General features: G+C 36.5%; 1 protein-coding gene across 7 annotated transcripts in view; it reads right to left on the reverse strand.

Annotated features, from left to right (window-relative positions):
• LOC103138915 (actin-binding LIM protein 3-like) overlaps nt 1-21,698 on the reverse strand; it is a 45,294-nt gene that overhangs the window by 7,701 nt on the left and 15,895 nt on the right. For 3 of the 7 annotated variants that reach the window (XM_016672312.1, XM_007553310.2, XM_007553345.2), the window contains 13 exons: nt 20,742-20,854; nt 19,585-19,711; nt 19,332-19,425; nt 18,152-18,239; nt 12,307-12,365; nt 10,077-10,160; nt 9,540-9,569; nt 8,449-8,560; nt 8,107-8,211; nt 6,078-6,128; nt 4,067-4,201; nt 3,505-3,569; nt 3,077-3,218 (listed from right to left, as the gene is read on the reverse strand). In XM_016672312.1, the coding sequence (XP_016527798.1) occupies nt 3,077-3,218; nt 3,505-3,569; nt 4,067-4,201; nt 6,078-6,128; nt 8,107-8,211; nt 8,449-8,560; nt 9,540-9,569; nt 10,077-10,160; nt 12,307-12,365; nt 18,152-18,239; nt 19,332-19,425; nt 19,585-19,711; nt 20,742-20,854 (1,205 nt within the window). The remainder of the gene's footprint in view (nt 1-3,076; nt 3,219-3,504; nt 3,570-4,066; nt 4,202-6,077; nt 6,129-8,106; nt 8,212-8,448; nt 8,561-9,539; nt 9,570-10,076; nt 10,161-12,306; nt 12,366-18,151; nt 18,240-19,331; nt 19,426-19,584; nt 19,712-20,741; nt 20,855-21,698) is intronic. The other 4 variants (XM_007553319.2, XM_007553351.2, XM_016672317.1 and 1 more) reach the window with 4 other exon arrangements.

A 21,698-nucleotide genomic window follows, 5' to 3' on the forward strand; every position in this document is an offset into this window, starting at 1 on the left:
TAGCAATTGCATTTGAAGCACAAGTCAGCAAGCAATAATTTTCAGATTAGATTTCATGTTAAAATATAGCAGGCACAGAATAAAAATTAAAAAAGCTTTGTTGCCACATTCAAAATATTTGCAACGATTATCCTCAGCTGTAAAATAAAATGTCCACTTCTAGCTGATTCAGATTGGTTGACAAAACTTTTAAAGCCTGTTTGTTTACTTATACTGATTTGGTGCAGGGATACGTGCACTTCACAGATTTAAATGGAAACCAATATTTATGACCATCTACATTATTTTGCCCAGAAATAGAAGCTGAATACTCGTTTGCTTGTGAAACCCTGGTGTCCTATTCAAAATTTGCAAAATATAATCCAAAATATAAATTTGCAAAAATACAAAATCAGCCTTGGTTTCAACGCCTGAGAGCTTTTCAACTCCATTTGGACACGTGTAGATATTTTTTGTTGATTTTTTGCCTTTTAATGTTTAAATGGGCCTGCCTAATGGACTGTTGGCATCGAGAGTCCCCAAGTCCTCATAACTGCTGTTGGCCTGCGTGATTCCCTTTGTTCAGGGTCAAGACTAAAATTAGGGGAATTTATTCTTATTAAATATAACCAAACACATCTGGATTTCCTCTAATGCTCTAAATACTTTTTACACTTCACAGATAAATTAGGCCTGTCTACAGAGCAGACAAGCGCAAAAGAGTCTGGATTAATCTAATCTGTATAATACCAGCAATCACCATAAAACCCACTGTGATTCTGTACGACATTTCTTTGTGACGCCTCTTGAGCGCAGAGTTCATTTCTTTCATTCGCTCTCTGACCCTGATTTACCTCCAGGGAGAACGTCATACATCTTCTTAGAGCAGCTCCAAATTGCTTTAGCTCCTCATACCCTCTCCCCCTCTCTGTCTAGTACATCTAATTCAATTTCTGTTGTATTTGCTTCCCCTGCCTCTTCTGTTAAAACCCTTCTCGCTGTTCCTGTTTTCCTCACCTGGCCTCCATCTATTCCCACCTGCTCCTTCTTTATGACTCACTCCATCTTTGCGTCGTTCTTTCAGCTGCTGCTGGCAGAGAGGGAAGTGAGGCTGAGGGAGGAGTTAATAAAGAGATGGGAAACTCCCCCTGCTGATGCTTCGGTATGTGGGGGAAGTGTCACAGAGTCCTGGGTGACCACTTGCACTGACCTTGGACAATTTATAATTAAACATGGAAACTGTACTGTACTAGTGTGATAGAAAATTTTGTATTTAGTCTTATTTCATTCTTGATGGAACTGATGATACTTTTTTACAATTTATGCACGGATTATATCTGCTGTATTCTGTAAAATGTGTTTTTCCATTAAGTGAGTTTGCAGATAATGTTTAGATGTTTCCGCAGCCGTGATAGCAGAAGAGACCTGAAGACATCTTGGGTAAAATGCTTGATCTGATAATTGTCTTAAAGGACTGATGTGTGAAATGTAGTTTGTACCCTGTTTACCTGACCCCATGAACTGACAAAGAAGTGTTAGTAGTTCCTCCTGAAATCCTTATCAGCTCTCCATCCTGCCATAAAAATCATCTCTTCCAAGAGGTGAGAGATAGTTCATGAGGAGGGGGTCAGGATGTCTCTGTGGCCCATCTGCCAGTAGAGATAACATCAGACTTTGGGAGGGTCTTTGTCTTGCTGTGACTATATAACTATGTGATGTGTGTTGCTCAGGGCTCTTCTCCTGACTGCGCTCAGTGAGACGGGTCTTCGAACGCTTTTGCCTTCGAATAAAGAAACTTAAAGACAACGATTAATCTTTCTCTACTTATTGAAACAGATTCTCATTCCTTCATAAAATTTCTACAACACTAGTCACAATCTATAAGTAAGTAAGTATTACTATTATTGTTAGAATAAAAGTGACGCACTAGTTTGGCAAAAACAGGCCTTTTGCTTTAGGTTTTTTTTTTTCTTTTTCAGTTTGTGAAGTTTCATTACAAAAACAAAAGTTGAATATTGTTTTTTGTTGTTCATTCATGCTTTGTATTTACTTTGACTACTGGTGCCTAAAGATCATAAGTCACCCCTCAAATGACTTAAAGAACAGCCCAGTTAGCTAACCTTGATTTTATGTGTTTGCATTGCAGACCTCTAGTGTGACTCTCAGAGGGTATTTAACCAATCTTTCTATTAGATTTCGGAGAGGTTTAGCAGAGTAAAACTTTGTCTATTTACATTCACAGAGATAATGTAAATGCTTCCATACTTTTCAACACACCGATTTATAATTATTTTAAAAAAATCATTGTGTTTTTAAAATATAAAAAAAATAGATTTCAATGCAAATGGGAAGCAAGATATTTTGGTCATTAAATAACTTCCAGTCTCAGGTATACAGATTACTGCATTAAATCTGCTGTTTCAATTCAATTAAGCATTGGTGAGACAAATAAATATATTTTTTTATAATTTTTTTTTCTCCATTTTTATGTACAAAGGGAAAATATTTACATAAACTTGCATGCTCTCTCAGTTATGAAGGCTGTGTAAGAACTTTCTAAAGCATAAAAAGCTTTAATTTGACTTTTAATTTGAATTTAAGGCTTGTGTTATATTTACCATCTTAATTTGAATTAGTCATGAACTATGACATTAAGTTTACATTTTGACTGGATTACACAGAAAAGACAAAAGAAGAAATGTTTATTTTCAGATATTACTGCTTAAGAAAATGTTTTTTTTTTTTTTAGCTCTAACTGTGTTTAAGCTCTTAAGTCCTCAGTTCAGTACATTAACAAAACAATTAATTACTATAGGAGAGAGAGGGGAATGTCATAACTGGGAACCTGAATCAAAATATAGACAAATAAACAAGAGTAAACTTAAAAAAAAAAGAAAAACATTCCCAGCACATCTGCCTTTATTACTCTACACAGTTTCCCAATCTGGATTTTTCTGAGTAATTTTTAGGAAAGAAGCAGCAGAAATGCTGCCAGCCAAACAAAACACTTACAACAACAAAGTTACCATTGTGCAGATGATTTAAAATCCCTCAGTGACACATTCACAATGTAAAGCTATTAAACACAAAGACTTACAGCCATTAAGGGAGCTGTATTCCAGATTGTTTAGTGTCTCCTTGCTGTTACTCTGGGAGCTGCGCGCACTCTTCCAGTGGTTGTTGTCCTGGACCCCTGATCGTGCCTTCATCTCTTCCTTTAAGATCATCCTGCCAATTCCCTGAGTGTAGGAAGAAAACAAAATATCACAATATTGATAAATATTTAAAAATAAATAATGTTAAAACTTCCACATTTATGTAAAACGGATTTTGATAAATGATGACTTAAAAAAAGGATTTTTGTTGTTACAGATGGTAGAATATTTAGCCAATAAGAAAGAGGAGAGATTCACTTTAATTCAGTGTCCAATGGGTGAGGTTGGAAAGAACCTTTTAATTAGCTCACTCATAAAATATTAACACTTATTTCAATTATTAAACAAGGAAACAATCTTACTTTCTCACCTTGTTTATATTATGATTCCATCCATCCTCTTCTCCTCCAGATGAAAACCTCCTCACCCTGGACACTGGAGGTAAGATGGAGGGAGGATGAGGAAATGAAGGGATAAACGATGGCGAGTGAGAAGACAGCAGAATGCTAATTTAAAGCTACGATGTGCATTTAGCTGTAACATGTCCTTCAGCTGTGTGAGTACTTGGAGCGACGTATCCTCACACAGGGTCCTATGCAAATCACTCCTGAACTTAGTAACATTTCATCATGTTATACAGACAATCATCTTTTACGAGCACATTATGTGACATGCCAACAACTTGCGGTGAGTGCATGAATTAATTTTAAATGAATTCTTACTATAAAACTCTTCAAATTATATAAACATTTGTATTTAACCCCTTTCACTCTGAAATAAAGTGTTGATATCTATGTAACATTTTTACTTTTTCTTCACAATCATACATTGATTTGTGATTTCTCTCATATGAAATCCTAATTTAATATACTTTAATTTTGTTTGAAGAATTTTGCAGAGGTGTAAGGAGAGTTGAAGCGAAGGAGATTTACCTTTCGGAGAGCCACCATACGGAAAATAATTGGAGTCTGTGTGATAAAGGCTGTTGCAGTTGGAAGTGGAAAGGCGACTGGAATTGATGAGATTCTCATTGATCTTACTCCTGTTGGTTGGAGATGCAGGAATGTCTGACAAAAAGGCAGGGAAAAAAGCATACTTTAAAACTATTATTTATTGTTTCCATTCCTGCTAAACTGGAGGAGGATAAGGGGGGGGAAATACCACAACTTCAATAATTCTGCTATCAGAATAACCTAAAGATCTAACTAAAGGTTGGGAGTGCGGGGATCGTTGGCATTTTGATTTTTAGTAACAAGTCTCAGTGAAATGACAAGAAAGATTAGAGAGAAAGTGGCTGTGACAGATAGCAAAGGCCATGTGTTGGTTTAAGTTACATCAATTTGGCTTTATAGTGTTTGCGCAGTCGAAAGACACACAAATCCCTTCTTACATGAGCTGCAGTACAAATAGGCCGTATTCTTGTCTCGTTGTGATATTTTGCCATAATGCAAAAATCGCTTTGCAAAAATGATTCAAGCTGCAAAATTTAACTTCATCCACTCAACCTAAATCACAAACCTCCAGTTCACTCAAGAGAAAGATTTGTCAGCACTTTGGAGCCCGGCGTAAATCATGCAGAGATCTTTCTGAGGAACTGTAACTCTGCAGGCTCCACTTCTGTGCGTGCTCTGATGGATCACCTACAAACTCAGTGTTTGGCAACGCTTCTCTCGGCTGATTTTATCTCTTAAATCACCTGCTGAATGTGTCATCTATTTTTTGATTTGACAACAACTGTCAGTTTCCTGCATCCTCAAGTCTCTGCTTTTCTTTGATTTAGTTTCAGCAAAGTCATCAACAATCAGTTCTTGTATGATTTCATACTGATATATGGCATAAATATTATTATTAAACAATAATTTTGGTTTGAGAAATATAAGAAAATGTACAAAAATAAAATAAATATTATTATTAAACAATAATTTTGGTTTGAGAAATATAAGAAAATGTACAAAAATAAATATCCCGTTTTACTAAAGCTGCAGTATGTAACTTTTATAAATATATATATATATATTTTTTTTACATATTTGTTAAAACTGTCACCCTGTTGTGGCAGTAAACTATGAGACAGATAATCTGTGAAAAAAAAAAGATCTGATTACATCCTCATTGTGTTCCTATTTCCATCTGCAGAAATGCACCGCTCCCGGTCAAAAACAACCAATCAGAGCAGGAGGATTGGTCCTAGTCTAATTAGTCTTCAGAGAAAGACTAGTTAGATTAATTGTATTCTTTACAGTGATTTAAAAGTAGTAATAATAATTTTCAGTAATCAAACTACATTTTCCTCTGTGAATTTAAATTGTAACTGTGATGTTATGTAATTCTAACTCTGTGTTTCTATGTCGACATTGAAAGTTGTATTTTTTCCTTTAGCTGCTGGTAATATTAAATTCCACCATGTTTTTTTTTTTTTTTTCATTGCTGGAACAGTGAGTTTCAAAATGTTTTATGTATCAACATGGTCCATAATTAATGCATTACTAATTACTAACTTAACTCAATAAAAAGGAGATATAATTAAAAAAAAGCTTCGACAACCTGGGACCTAGTTTAGATAAATTTGCTTACCAATTTCCCAAAAATGCCTGAATAATATACTGCCATACAATTAATTTTATATAAATAAACATGTTATTTTGGGGGGTTTTGTAATGCTTGAAGAGAGACATGATTCAAAAATGTTTTATTATTTAGTAGGGCTCCATATATGCAAACTTGCAAAATAATTTGTTTCTAAGTGGAGTCTGTGGAGGCTTTTAGAAAATGGATTTACCCGATGACTCCACTTTAAAGACGTAGCATTTTCCATTTCATTAGGTGAGTAAAATAGTATTTTGCTGAGAAAACAATACAACATATTCATGAATCAGCTGGTTCGGCAGAAATGAAACCTAACGCTGGTAATAAAATCCAGAACACTGCACAAAATTCACTAACCTTGTCTTTTGTAAATGGGGGGTTTCCTATAAATGTTGCTTTCTTCAGACACTGAGGAAAACAAAATGACAGTTAGAGACTCACAGCAAGACTTAGTCTGAGAGGAGGAAGAGTTCTCTTCTTGATCTAGAACACATTTACCATAGATGTAACAAACATGGTGCTTTCTTCCTTCCTACCTGGAAATATCTTCTATAAATGCACAGTCGACTTTTGCATTAAATGTTTTAAAATAAACATAAAGGGTCAAAATATCTGGAAAGTCGAGTCATATGGAGTTGTGTAGGAGCTCTGGGTACAGCGAAGATGCTGCTGTGCATCCAGACAAACTGATTGACATGCAGAGAGGATGACTTAAACAGCTTTACAGCACTCAGTCAAAAAAAAGAGGAAGGTAGGAAAATAAAAGAGCGAAGAAAGCCGTTCAAGAGAGGAAGAGCCAGAGGAATGTAAGATAGAATATTAGGAAAAAGAGGGATAAACTTGGTCATTGTTCTGCATTGATTTGTATTGATGCAGAGAAATCCCCACATTCATGTCAAAATACATCTCAAAAGGTTTGTTGCATTAAAAAAAAAAAAAAAAATCAAAATATTTGTGTATGCATTTCAACTCACTGCACAAGGAGTGCCACCAATCCAATGTAAAGGCTTCAAACCCCAGCAGACCATGCCTGGTAAATGTGTGCATGTTGTTCTGTGGAGCATTTCGGATAAAAGCATGCGCCAAAAACATTTTTTTTTTCCTTGTTCTTGTTGCGGAGGAAGAAACAATTGCTAATGCAGGGCTGGAAAGCATCTCCAAACAAAAAGAGAAAAAATGTAGCATGCAGAGATGGGCTGAAGTGGGAATGACATGGAGGAATCAAATGAGAGGACTGCAGTGAAAGAATGCCGGTTTTTAAAGGGAAATGAACCAAGATAAAATGACAAAGTTCAGCATTAAATTCATAGGTAAATGGTTAATGGAGAGTGTAAATTAAATTAGCTAGCATTAGTTGGTAGATAGAAAGCCTAAAAGATTTCAATCAAAATGATTTTCTACTAAAAAGAGAAAAAAGTTCTGCCTCTTTCTAAATAAAAATCTGAAATTTGTTGTGTGCCTATTGATTTAACTTCCAAAATTATGACAACCTATAAAATCCAGTACAAGAAGTGACCTTACAAGTAAATGATGTCCACCGGTATATAATTTAATCTCAGCCACACCCAAAAACCAACAAAACCTTCCTGTCTGATGCCTGCTCTACTGGAAGCATTTTTAACATAATAATGTCTCAATGTCAGTTTAACTTACAGTCTCCTGGAGAAATGTAGCTTTTAAGGAAAAATGAAATAAAGACCATCTCTGTTAAGCTTACCAAACATAAATACATGTTTTTATAAAGAAAAAATAATCACTTATTTGCACCAAACTCAAACTTTTGTAGGCCACCTGCAGTTTCTGCACTACCTGGTGGAAGTTTCTCTAAGTCTGACTGTCTAATGGTGCATTGACGGACTGTAGAGTGATGAAGTCTGTGTCTTGGGTAAAAATCTGATCCGAGTGTGAAAAGTTGTGTTCTTGGTCTTACACTCTGTGTCTCAGCGCCGCCGCAGTTATTACACACCCTTTATAGTTAACGAGTGTTCATACTGCCTCCGCAAGGCAGCACAGCAGAGCAATGCACCGCACCTATCAAAATGGTCATTTTGCTGGATGGTTGTGCAACCATCCAGCAAAATGACCATTTTGATTTTTACAAAGAAAAATTACAAAAATACTAACGCACAATGACAAATTAGTCACTTTAACTGGTTTAGAAATAGTAACGTGTTAGATTATTAGTTACCAAAAAAGGTGGTCAAATTAGTGGCATCACTGTATATCATTGCATTATCTTCTGATAAATAGTCAGAGAATAATAATTTGACATTTTCACAACCTAAAGTTCCTTCTCACAAATACTTCAACTGTAGTCTGAATTGCAAATGGGCCCATTCTGGTCTGTGAACAGGGTCAGAGGTCAGGGTAATGCATCAGAGCCTACCTGGGACATGGAAATGCTTGGGAACTTGGAAGGTGGAGGAGGTGGGTGTGGTACACCTGGGCTCTGGTTGAGTGTAATATGGTGAACTCCTGCCACTCTCACTGCCTGCAGTCGGCGCAGGCGAGCAGTGACAGAACCCAAAACATTAATGGGCCAAACAGAAAGACAGAGACTAATGAGAGACGAAAAGGACTCACAATCTGATGAGTGTGTAAAGTCATATGTGTCCGTCCCTGATGTACTGCTCTCTTGAAATAACAATACACCTGCATGTTGTGTTATAGCTTGTATTGTCAGGTAGGGACACCATACTTTCTCTGTATGTGAGTCTTTTCTTGTTACCGGGGAGATAATAATGCAGCGGGGATCCTCCGTGGTGACCATGTGCAGGAGACTCTGAGAATGCAGAGCTGGAAGAAAGTCTCTTTCTCAACTCGACGCTGTCCAAGAGGTCCTGAACGCAAACAGAGAAATGTTTCCTATGTAAAACATTTCTACAGCTTCCTCCAGCTGTAGATCTAAAGAATCGTAAATACCTTCAAACCCATTTCGAAATTATTTTATTTCGTCTCAACAAAATATTATAATACTAAATATATGATATGAAATAAAATTATTTTGAAAGATCACATTTATTTAGTGGGGGGAAATATCAAATAATTCATGGCTCGACTAATATATACTATTAAAAAAAATAAATATAAACATTACTTTTATAAGTTGACTCGTGTGTCAAAAAAACGCTTAATTTATAAAGCCTCGATTTCCTGTTCCCTTTAGGTGTAAATATGACCTGCATTGAGCCATTTTTCACAATGGGAAAGATAATAAAACATACCATTCATAATAAGTGTTGAATTTTGACTTTTTATCTGGCGCATGCAGATGCATTGACTGTATATCTTTTTAAGTAAGGAACTTTCTATGAGGAAATACCTCCTTGGTTACATTTACTTTCAGAGTGCCGGTAGTAATCATAATGTTTAAAAACACTTCAAACTGTAACAGACAAGGTGGGATGAGTTAATCATATGGTTAATTTAGCCATACTGTCATTGAATCAAAATCATATAAATCCTATACTTGGTATTACAAAATCACAGAAAATTATTCATAATATAAATATTACACAAGTAAAAGAAAACACTTGTGTAACATGAACATGAAAACTGCAAATGTATTGCAATTTGGAATTTACTTAAAAATTTACAAAAAATAAAAATTGTTTATGTGAAAAATAGCCACAATACAAAAAAAAAGAATTGATAACAGTAAATCAAAGACTTTTTGGGTAAATAGCTGAAGAAGTTTGGTAATTGTGCTTTTCTGACATACAAGATTCAAACGGTTGTTATTGCAGTCAATAATAATAATAATAATAATAATAATAATGTGGTCATTTGAAATGGAGGACAAATGGCTGAAGTACTCACATGAGCGTATGGCGATAAGGAGCCCAATGACTGCATGAGGAGGACAGAGAGTTTAAATATTGTTATCCTGAATCAGAATTAGTCCTTTTCCTTTATGTTAACGACAATGTAACTTAGAAACAACAGTTTTATTTATTCTGTGTGAACTCGTCCACAGCTGTGTCTCTGCACAGCATCTTCTAAGAACCGAGTGTGTGCATGTTCAGCCTGATAAGGGATGATGTGTGGCTGCTGGATGTCATATATGGTTTTGACCCTGGGCAGAGCCTCCAGCTGCTTACAGCCTAAAACATCAGTGTCAGAGAAACAGAAGGACGCACGCACTCACACACGGACACCTAATACATATGGAGTCCTGAGTAGAAAACCTGGAGCTGAGGATTTTATTTAAATAGCTCTCACATAAGCTCTGCATACAGAGACAGGTAGCTGGACAGATCATTCTGTCACTGTGAGTGACATTCGACTGGCAGCACTGACAGAGACAGAAGGTGTAAGCACTGCAGCTTTGGTGCAACAGTGATTGCAGTTACTCACACAGATGAGCCGGTGAGGAGAGCCGAGGAGGGGAGAGGAACCTGAAGGAGAAATGGATGCAGTCTCAGAGGTTCGTCTCAGCTGCTGGGTCAAGCAAAAGAGCAAGAGCAAGAACATGAGGAATTTAAGCTAATCAAGGACAAATACATCTGTAAGGTTTTATTTTTTAAAAATCACCTGGTTCTTACTAAGTTAAGATAAAGTAACAAATGCATTATTTTCTAAAAAGTAAATAGGTAAATTTTAAGACCTGGTGCCTCAAGGGGGCATGAAACACACTACATTCCCCAGGATATTTCAGAAATTGTTTAATTATTAAAAATATCCACTAATCAATATCTACATTTTATTTACACATGGGCCTCTCAAATAAAACACATTCTATATATTTTTTTTAAAAGATAAACAGAAGGATAGAGAGGGGGAGGAAGAGTGAGCAAGAAAGAAAGTGGACAATTGAATGCATGATATTTTTGAGCAGCTCAGTGAACGCAGGGGTTTCATCACTTTGCTGGTTTGGAGCATTCGGGTGTCTGCCAACACAATGCCAAGAAAGAAAGACACCAGGGGTAACAGAGAACTGCTGCCTTTCAGTTTGGGAAGGGTTAATAGCTTCGTTTGCATCACTTTACAGACTATTTGACAACTGGACAACATTCATGGGAGTTTCTAATCTTTCCTAGAATGGACATTCGAGCAATTTAAGCTTGAGGTCAGATCATGCAATGTTAGTAACACTCTGGGGATTACAATAACTCAAAAGCTCCTGTACATCTAGCCAGGCAAATACAAAAGTTTTAACTGGTAAACAAAAAAGGCTTCAAAAAGAGAAACTGTCTCTATTTAATGAAAATGCAGTAGTAGAGCTTAGGTTTGAAAAGTGTCCTCTAAAAATGGATGTTTGTCATGGTTGGTGTTAAAAAAAACTTTAAAAAAAGTTTAAAAAACCCAAAAGACAATATATATCAGTACAAATGCTTATTATTTGACACTAGCATAAATTTAGTTTAGTTTGAGTTAATGTATGGCCCAGACATGTACAAATGTTTTCCAATGTAAAGACATTGGAAAAATAATTTTCTGTATGGGTTTTGAAATTCTGCATTTAAATGGACAAATGAAAAATCGTCATGAAATGGATTATTGAGCATTTTTATCTTTTGTTTTCTCTTACAAATTTACTAATACAGCACATAAAGTCAGCCCAAAACAACACAGCATGCAGAGTCCAGAAACATCTGAGCCTGTGGACAACCCATAATCATTACTGTCTGCTTTTTGGTAACATTGTTTGTCTGCCACAGAACAGATGAAGAAAGTAAAATCAAATAAAATCATTGGCAGTTTTAAGTTTTATTTAGCCACACAAACTGACACTGAACACAGGAAAACACCAAGACGATGACTGTTGACCAGAATCAGGTGATTTTGAGCTGGATACTCCATCAGTCAAGGCCAAACTCATAAACTCATAGAGAACAGCTGGAGACTTTGTTTATGATGCCTATCTGCACAGTACTGATGAGAAAAAAAAAGTTTTTCCCCATTTCAATTTAATTTAAAATGAATCCTTTAAACAGGGGTGTAATTTTTAAAATATTATTTGAACAGTGCAGTTGTAACCTCAGTAAGGCTTTCTGCTCCGTCCAACAGATCCTCAACATCAGGGTAGATAATACAGTGATTCTTATGTACCTGTAGACCCCTGCACTTCCTCAAACTATGTAATAATAATGTCATACTAATAACAAAACACTGAATCCTGAAATGGAGCCTAATAATTATGTGTTGCTCAGACAAAAGAGTCGTGTTGCTGTGAATTAACAGAGGTCACTAATATAAGTTGCATATATATACAAAAGGGTCAACAGAAATATACATACTGTACAAAACATAAACCAAAATGAGAAAAGGTAATGAAGGTTTTAAACAAGCCACATAACATGGTAGTTAAATTCTGGGCCATACGCTAAACTCAAAACTAAACTAATTAATCAAAGCTGAAAACAAGACTACTGGTTTCTCCCAGCCCAATTAACAACTGAAGGAAATTAGAAAATAACAAATCAACATGAATCAGAAGCTAGTGGTAAGGAGGGACCCCTCCGCTGCTCCCTCTTGGACAATGTTGACACACATTTACTGGTTGGAGAGAGAGAAATTACAGATTCTGTGTTTAATGAGGAGAGATAAACAGCAGGAGTGTAATGGTACTTAGAGCATTACTCACCCTAAGTTTTCTCTCCAGCCGAGCTGCTTCCTTACACATCGGGTGCCAAACCTCCGAACCTACAGACACAGAAATACACAATTCTACCTCAGCTTTATTTATTGTGTGTTGGCAACAGCCATGCAGCTTTATGGGATCATATAAGGAGCAGATCAGCCTCTCTCTCTCTCTCTCTCTCTCTCTCTCTCTCTCATGATGGCGACAGGCTCTATGGCTTTGGAGGCAGCTGGTCTGGTCTAAGAACTGGGCTTGTAGCTCTTTTGGTTCACTTGCACACAGACAAAGAGGAAAATAATCTTTAGCTATATGTAGCTACATACGCACAAATCAGTGTAACTTGGTTTGGACAGAATTTTGTCTTGTTAACCCACTTTAATCTGTTTAATTCTTCACTGATTCTTCATCAAAGTCAGGATTTATTTTCTACTTTGATTTAGAATGGAAACTAATGCTACTTTTGGCTAAATGTAACATCCAGCTCAGAAAAACCATACACAAAATGTTGTCAATACTTTTTTATAAAATTTGAAACCACACTTTTATAGTTTTCACAAATAGTCTTGTACAAGTGAAGGCCACATTCTCCCAAAAAGGAAATTCTTCTTTAGCTCAAAGTGGAACCTGAGGAAAAGAAGCAGCAAGTTACTTCTGACAAAAAGATTTCCTACTTCACAAGTTTAGTGCTTTAATATAAAATCCTCACACAGAAGCCTTCCCATGGTGCATACGTCAATGAAGTGACAAAGCCCACTTCAAATTTCTCAGCAATGAAGATGCATCAAAAACACGTTCCAAGAACTCCCAAACCAGAACTGCAAGCAAATAATTATGTTTTTATTGTAGCTGAGAGAGAAAAGTAATTTCTCTGGTCTTGTCTAGTAAAGGTATTGGCATTAATCATAATGAGCCGCAATGTTGATAGCGATAGTTTTTTTTTTTACACTGCTCACAAACTGTTTATATGTGTTGATATGTCTGTTGTATTTTTATTGCTCCTTTTTTCCACGTGTACAAAATGTTAGCAAAGTTGATCCCATAAAAAACAGGTAAAAAAAAAGAAGTGTTTCTCCTGCCCAGGATGTTTCTGTGCTAAACTAAAACGTGGAACTCTAAGAATATGAGGACCCCACCCAACACTAAGATCTGCCACTTATAAACATTGTGGTTTCTTACGGAGCTACAGTTATGATGGAGATCGAAAGTTGAACCTAAGCAAAGCTTAGCAGAATGGATTTGTAACAGCGATGAGTTTAGTAGCTCAGCCGAAGCACCAGGCAACCACACAACATTGAGGTGACTCCATCCAACCATCTCGTGGGGGCTTCCCACTAGATTTTTGACAGATTATTGACAAAATTAAATCAAATTTCCAGTCAATTCCATCACAGCCACTTTGAGCAATGATTGCTCACTGTTGCATAAAGTAAAACAGATATTTAGATACTTTTGTTTGTTTGTTTGTTTGTCTCGACTAAAGCGTACCCAAATGTGACTTTAAAACCAAGGCACATTACAAACCAGGACTTAAGTGAACTGTTACAGCCCCCGCTGATCATTACGATGATTGCTTGCATTCTATTATATTGATCCATTTCCAAACTTCCACTAGCTTTCCAACTTGCAACTGAAACACAGCCAACTTGACTTTCTGAGATTGAACTTCTGTTGCACAATGAATGCACCACAAACTCATGTCCATCATTTAGTTCAAGCTAAAATGCTTCACATTCACAGCCTTCACCATTACGGTGAAATCTGAGACACAAGTAATCGATATAGACACAAGTGATTTTTGCAGCTTCCAACTCAGCATGGTGCATTACATAAAAATGGATCTGGCAAACTCTTGCTTTGAAAGTAGCAGCACTGTGGAACCTGAGGGAAAGAAAGCAGAGGAGAGACTGGTGGAGAGAGCAGCAGAGGAAAGAGGAAATGAATGGAGGCTATTACAGATTATACATAACAATAAACCACTAATGTCAGGATGTTATATGCATGAGGCTCTGATAGTGATAATGATGTCAATACATCCGCCCTGCGCACGCACACACACACACACACACGCAGGCACACACCCCAGAAAGCAGTAACACACCCACATCAGTATTTATCATTTCCTCGGGTCTGGGGACAACGCAGGCCGGCAGAACGGACTCTGAGCTGATCCTGAGTCTGATATACAGCCACCATCAACACCATAAATCTAACCTGCACACCCACAATATGTAAGTACACACACACACAAACCTGCTCACAAAATCAATACTGCAGACAGAAACCATGCGTGGTGATTCAGTGCACCCCCATCCCTCCCACACTCCTCCACTCTGCTGCCAAGCAGATGTGTGGCCTTGAGAACCTTTATCTTCTGGATGAGAAGAATCTCCTTTTTTACAAAGAAAGTCATTCATTTACCGGGAAACTGTCTGCCTAAGTATGTCTAACACAAAATATGCCCTGCTTGTTTTCCTACTCGGAGATATCATGCATTGAGGCCTCAGCTGCATTTAGATCCTTCTACCTTTATGCAAAACAAGAGAAAACAGTGAGAGAAGCCAGCAGTGTGACTCTCAGAGATATTCAAACACGATTGGATGAGAACATCCAGTGTTAAACTCAGGCAGCATCGTTGACATTTCTGTTTATAAACCAGGAGATATGTAAATCAGGTTAAAATGAATTTTATTTTGCTGAATGATGCTGTCAGTTATGTGGACTGGACAGGAAGGTGAGCTGCACTTCAGGAAGTCAAAATTAGCAGAATAAATGCTGACAATTTCTGCAAGAGGCAAAAATGAGTGAGAGAAAAACAAACATTGTTTTTTTGCAATTACAGATCAGTCACCTGTCACCCTAAACCGTCACTTCTCTGACAAATCATTGTTTATTTGACCACAGCATGGAAGCAACATTCCAGTTTCCACAACTGGTAGGTAGAAATTGATCTACCTACCAATAATCCAAAGTTTAGGTCTATTTATTGGTTCATTTAGTAAAATTTATTGGCAGTAAAACTAGTGCCCATTGTTTTAAATATAAGTATTTGATTAACATCAGTTTAATAAGTTTAAATTAGCTTAAAAAAATGTTTAGCACATCCCACCACTACTTAAAAGTTACCCAGAAAACTTAGAAACAATATTTTCAGAGCTATGAAAAAAACATTAATTTCTTAAAATAGTTGCGAAACTCCATCAAACACATAAATAAACATATGCATTAATGTACAGAAAGCACTGACTACTTCAGATATGCATCGTAAGATTGATTGCAAGGGCGTGTGTGTGTCCGTGTGTGTGTGTCCTAATTAGACTTGTCTCACGAGGGTGATTGTTCAGTCCTCCGACATGGCTGAAGTAATCAAAAGGAGGAAATGTAACCTTGGGGCAGCTCACTGCAGCTGAGCAGAAAACACACACAGATAACCACAGCTACACTTCAACACATATATTCACATATTCGCACACACAAATGTTTCAATGTGCTTTGAATCAGACACACACACACACACACACACACACACACACACACACACACAGTACAACTATTAGACACACTAACAGACTTAAAGTGCAATATGCAAATGCTTAGTTTTACTGCCGCCTCAGAGGGAGGCCAGCAGAATGTCAATGAGGCGAAACAGGAGGTGTCAACCTGCGTGGCGACTGAGTGTGTCAGCCACATGTTACGGTACAGTAACTCCATCCACATTTAATCCCAGCTGCTTCGATCCCGCTTATCTGGGAGGCACAATGGCCTTTTTCATTTTCAAATTGTTCTGGATGTTCAGTTTATTTTCTGGAGTTTAAATGTAAGTTTTCAGACAGGTTTATCTGAAAAAGCTCAGAGTATTGCAAGTCATGTGACTTAACTGTATACCATCTTCTACCCCATTTTGGGATTGTTTACATATTATTTGTAAACTGAAATGATACGTATTTAAATTAAAGCCTCTTAGTTTCTTCAAAAGAACTGATGCCTCTTTAAATCTAATGGAATGAGAAATATGTTATTTATGTATCTCTTGCTTAAGAAAATAGGAAACACACTGCATTTAAACTGCAACTGATAATAAGGTCAGTGTTAATTAATAGAATACCAGTCCAGAAATGCTCAATCTCCTAGCTTTTTGCTTTCTCCTATCAAAAAATTACAAAAGAGACCCATTGAGCATAAACATTCACAACAAATATTTTTTGTCCTTACAAGAAAATGATATTTTCATATAGCTGCTTGTCACTACAACGTTTGTGATATTTGTCCAAAAAACATTAAATCTCAAAGTTGATCGAGAGCAGGGTCCATCTGCCGCTGAGCGGGAGGAACGGCCCGCATGAAGTCAGTTACAAAGCACTTCCAGATTCTTCACCCAACACGTTGATGCGCCCTTGGGCAGCACACTTAACCTCAATGTGTCTGTTCAGGTGTGTATTACTGTATGAATGTGTGCTGCTTCTGAGTGCTCTGGATGAACGTGGTGTAAAAGTGCTTCACTGGTCTTCCTGACCAGTAAAGCATTTTATAAAGTCCATTTACGACTTAAAGTTTCCTACCTGATAAAATCTGTTCTGCTGTTTTAGTCAAAGAATCAAACGTTCTTCTATTTCTGCAGAAACTCCAGGCGGATTCAAATAAGACCTGTAATCCAGTCAGATGCTGAATTATCTTGGCACAACAGACAAGCCAGATTAATGAAGCCAGCAGCACAAGTGAAGGATAAAAGGTAACTGACTTAAGTCCTTGAGGATCTAATGTTGGGAGTGTGTACATGTGCTTTTGTGCAACTTTGTCGTTCATTCATGTGAGATCAATAGTCATCTATGGAGCGATTTACCTTTTACATAGTCACTGTATTTACTCTCATTTGCTAATGTTCTGCACATCTTTCTGAGCAAATAGACTAATAGGAAAATATTTTCACATAAACATGTCAGCATACTGAAAAGTATAATCATGCACTGAAATGTATAGAGCTGCACAAAATATCAAATCAAAAGTGTAATTGTGAAATCAATCTACCAAATGGTACACTAATGCTTCATTATGCATTTGTATTGATTGATGTATTTCAATTAAATTTGGTTCAATGCTGGAAATTACATAGCTTTTCTGCATTAAAATAAGTTTTTATTGGTCTTTTATAATATTTTAGTTTTAGTTCAATTAATGTGTTTCAGGCTTGAATTTGATAATTGAAATAAATTAAGTTTTTGATGCCATTCTAAATGACTGAGATTCTCAAATAACTGATTTGAGGAAAAAATGAAAAACATTAAAAAAAAGAAATTCTGATAGTTATTTGTCACTTTTAGTTACTAAGCAGAGATTGGTGATTTTCATTCAACCAGTGTCACGAGCGCTCAGAGTCTCTTCTTTATGTTCTAACAAGACAAAAAGAGTGACTTTTTTTATACCAGGGTTACCTGAGGTCCAGCAGGGTCCGAATACAGTGGGCTCACACATAAATCGTAGTGAATATTTTTTTGATGCTCCTTTCAAATCTTACAATAACTCAAGCAGAAATGAATCCGAGCAAATCCAAAACATATGCACAGGTTCTGTGGATGTTTAAGCTGGATCCTGTTTCCAGTCAGCAAACATTTTCATGCAACTATATATATATATATATATTGCATGAATGAGTGTTTGCTAAGATGCAAACACTCAGTCAGTTGCAGAATCACACATGGGCATCTGGATCTTTGCAGAGCACATCTAATTTAATAGATTAGATCATAAAGTCTATTAACTGTACAAATCAGGAAGCATGTTTAAATTTTCTTGACAACAGTGTAATTCAGAGCAGTATTTCCCATTATCAATAAGTAACAAACAGTTTCCTTACCTGTTAGGTACATTTCCTCTCCTTCCTGAAACATCATGTGGCAGCGGGCACACCTGGCACAACTCGGGTGGTAATGCTTCCCTCCAGCCTGCAGATATAATCAAGGAGCAGAAAATAGAGACAAAAGATAAGAAACAAATTAAGAAAATTATAAGAGACATGATAGAAAACAGGAAACATCAGGTGGCAAATAGAGACAACATCTAGAGGAAAAAAAAGAGGAGATAAGAGAGTGCAGTTGTGTTGGGTTTCAAAAGATGTATCTTCAAAACTTAGAGAGAAAGCTGGACATTTTCTTTTAAATATGAAACACAAAAACATAAAGATCTTGGAAAGACGTGTTTACATATGTAATTAAATGTGCATATAATCCACATAATTAGAAACAACATTGTTGGCTTGACAAAACCAGCTGCATAACAAAAGTTCTCTGTGTTGCAATATTAATGATTAATAAAGTATAATTAAATTTCTGCATTGAATTGAAATAAATTATGACAATAACTTGTAAAATACCCAAATCTCATACGTATTTTAACATAATTGCACATCATCATCTAAAAACCTTGAATTCATTTTAGTTTTTATCTGCCTCGAGGTCAGAAAATATAAAATGTGACAAATTATAATTTCTGATCAAAACTAAACACATCTATAGAACCTACAATACACACCATCATATCCAGATATGTTCACTAAAAATGATCAAAACTGCAAAGATGCAAAATGGGTAAGGAGAGTAACACTAAGCTTACTGTGACTAATACAAATAACTAACTACAGATCAGGACATTAAAGCAAAAAAAAAAATCTTAACTGTTTTAATTACTTTATCACAGAGACATCGTAAGAGAGTAGAATAAATAATAGTAGCTTCTCAAAAACCAGATGAGTGAAACTGGTGCATCTACATCTCAAAGAAGAACACATTTAGAAGAAACATTTTTATCTTATGGCAACAAATATTAAAACTTGTCCTAGTACAAATATGGATCAAAAATGAGTTGACAAAAAATATGTATTAGTTTTATTCTGCTGGACAAATAAGTCCTCAGTGCCTAACTCAGCAGTGAGTCAGAGTATCAAAGATCTGGGCTGCTTTGGTCCTAAAAGGGGAGAAGCTGCTAAAAACTACTGGATGTTACAGCTGATCAACACAAGCACAGGAAGAAAGGCTCACCTCGAGTACTCTGCCGCTGATGTACCTGCTGCAGCCTTCACACCTGATTCCAAACTGAGTGTGGTAGTCATCCTCACAGTAAGGAATCCCATCTCTGCCAGCAACACATAAGAATTTCATTTTAACGCCATGCTCATTGCAACTGTTGTGCTGCTTTTCATCCGTCTAAAATCAAATGTGTCTCTAATTGGCAGAGCATTTCTGTGTGGTCTATAGCAGTGGTAATGTATAAAGGGTTGATTAAGCCACTCACTTGCTGATGTATTCTCCAGTGAGAGTACAGCCACACGTCCTACATTTGAAACAAGTGATGTGCCACTGCCTCTCCAAAGCCAGCAGAGACTGGCCCTGTTTGATCTCTTGGCTGCAGCCTGCACAGTCTGGAGAGCAAAACAGGAGAGGCGAGAAGTCAAGCACTGAGGAAGGACATAATGCCTTTAAGCACTTGTCTTTCTGCTGTGGTTCTCCCACACTCCTGTTGAGACTGTCGCACTGTTTCTGACAGATGGAGCGACCAAAATAAGACTGTAAAAGTACCTGGAGCACAGGCCACCTTCTGAGTGTGTGTCCCTGTTTGAAGGTGTGTAGCTATGCTTTTAGCCGGGTTGACTCTGGTGGGAAAATAGCCATAAATGCTTTTAAAGTATCTGTAAGAAGACTAAGTCAAATAGTGCTGTGAAATAATATTTTCTTTCAGTTTTTTTCCCTTTTTTCTCACAGTTAAATGCCAATTTCAATCATTGTCTTATGTAAAAAAAGTTTTACAAACCAAAACTTAATAACTACTAAGCATTTGTAGTAACTAACTGGCAACACATTTTTACATTGCTGTGCAGAAACTTAAATCCACAAATCTTTTAAAAAGTGCTTGAATTCAGACACACTGTAGGCTCTGTTTAAGGTCATGCCACAACATCTTTGACTAGGACACCAATCAGAGCTCGTGAATGTCAAAGACTGCCAAAACTACCAAAACCATGTTGGTTTATTTTGAGTCATTCAGAGATAAATTCACTGGTGTGCTTCATATTGTCTTTAAAATTCTGCAACTATTATTTTCTATCTGTGTAGAAATAAATCAATCTGGGCCAGAAACAAGTAACCAAGAAGAATACAATAAAAACTGCACAAACACAAGTAATTATTAGGGCTACTTTTTCTCAATTTATTGGAATAACAAAAAACAACTATTGCCCTTAAGCACTTTACTGATTGGAACAGGATGCCAATTTAATGTGAGTCAGACAGCATTTAATTATTCCATTGTTTTAAAATATGAGCTTGACTATTGTTTTGTTTTCCTTTAATTGTTCTGATTTGTATCGTTATTCATTTCCACTGTGTCAGATTCTCACATTAAATCCATGAGTTTAACAGAAAAGTGTTTATGTATGTATGTTTGGTTCTTACAGCTCGGTCCAACAATCTTAACAGGCTTGTCCTTTTTCAGAGAGTGTGAGCACTGCTGACACACACACTTTTTCCCACAGAAGGTCACTCTGTCTCCAATTGGGAATGGGCGCCTGAGAACACACACACACACACACACACACACAGAAAATTACATAGCTTTCAACCGGAACACAAAAACTGCATCCATTTAGCAATAATCATTCAAAAAAACAAGGTCTGATGTTTTGTGCTAACTCAAGTCAAATCTATGATGAATAACAGCTGAAAGCATTTCTCTAGCTAAATGCCTTGTTTTGGCATACAAGTTAAATTTTTGTGGCAAAATTTGAGGATAAAAGTTCCTGAAATATCCATACAGATGAACTGTCTTTTTAAAGAAGTTAAGACACATGGGCAACAAAAACAGCAATGTCTAAGATCTGCTGCAGAACTTCAGTAGTTGAATAAATGTTAAGCAATAACGCAGACACATAATTGAATCATACACAAAAACATTTAGTGTGTTCAGATTTTAACCCGTCAGCAGTGATACAATGCTGCTAAAAACTGCTCCACCATTTATAAAATGAAATACAATAAGTTTCAAATTTTCAAAACTAATTTTGACAAAGCAAAAATGTTCTGATAAAAGACAAAAGGCAGTTTTCAAATACCTATTAAGGCAAAAAAAAAAAAAAAGAATCCAATGTGACTAAAAAAAAGTCCCAGAATTTTGGTCACCTTTCTTTTCAGAAGTGATTTAACACTGGTGACTTTTTGAGTCTGAATTAGACGTTTAAGGTGATGCCACATCATCTCAATTGTTTAAAAAAAAAAGAAAGACAACCTAGACTAGGCCACTCGAAAACCTTCACTTTGAGTTTTCGTCTCTTTTTTTGAGCCTTACAAAAGTGGACTTGCTGATGCGCTTAGGATTGTTGCAGCTGCATAAGTGCAGTTCCTCCTTCAGATTTT

Source organism: Poecilia formosa, unplaced genomic scaffold (genome assembly GCF_000485575.1).
Source record: "Poecilia formosa unplaced genomic scaffold, Poecilia_formosa-5.1.2 Scaffold3, whole genome shotgun sequence".
NCBI classification, from domain to species: Eukaryota; Metazoa; Chordata; class Actinopteri; order Cyprinodontiformes; family Poeciliidae; genus Poecilia; species Poecilia formosa.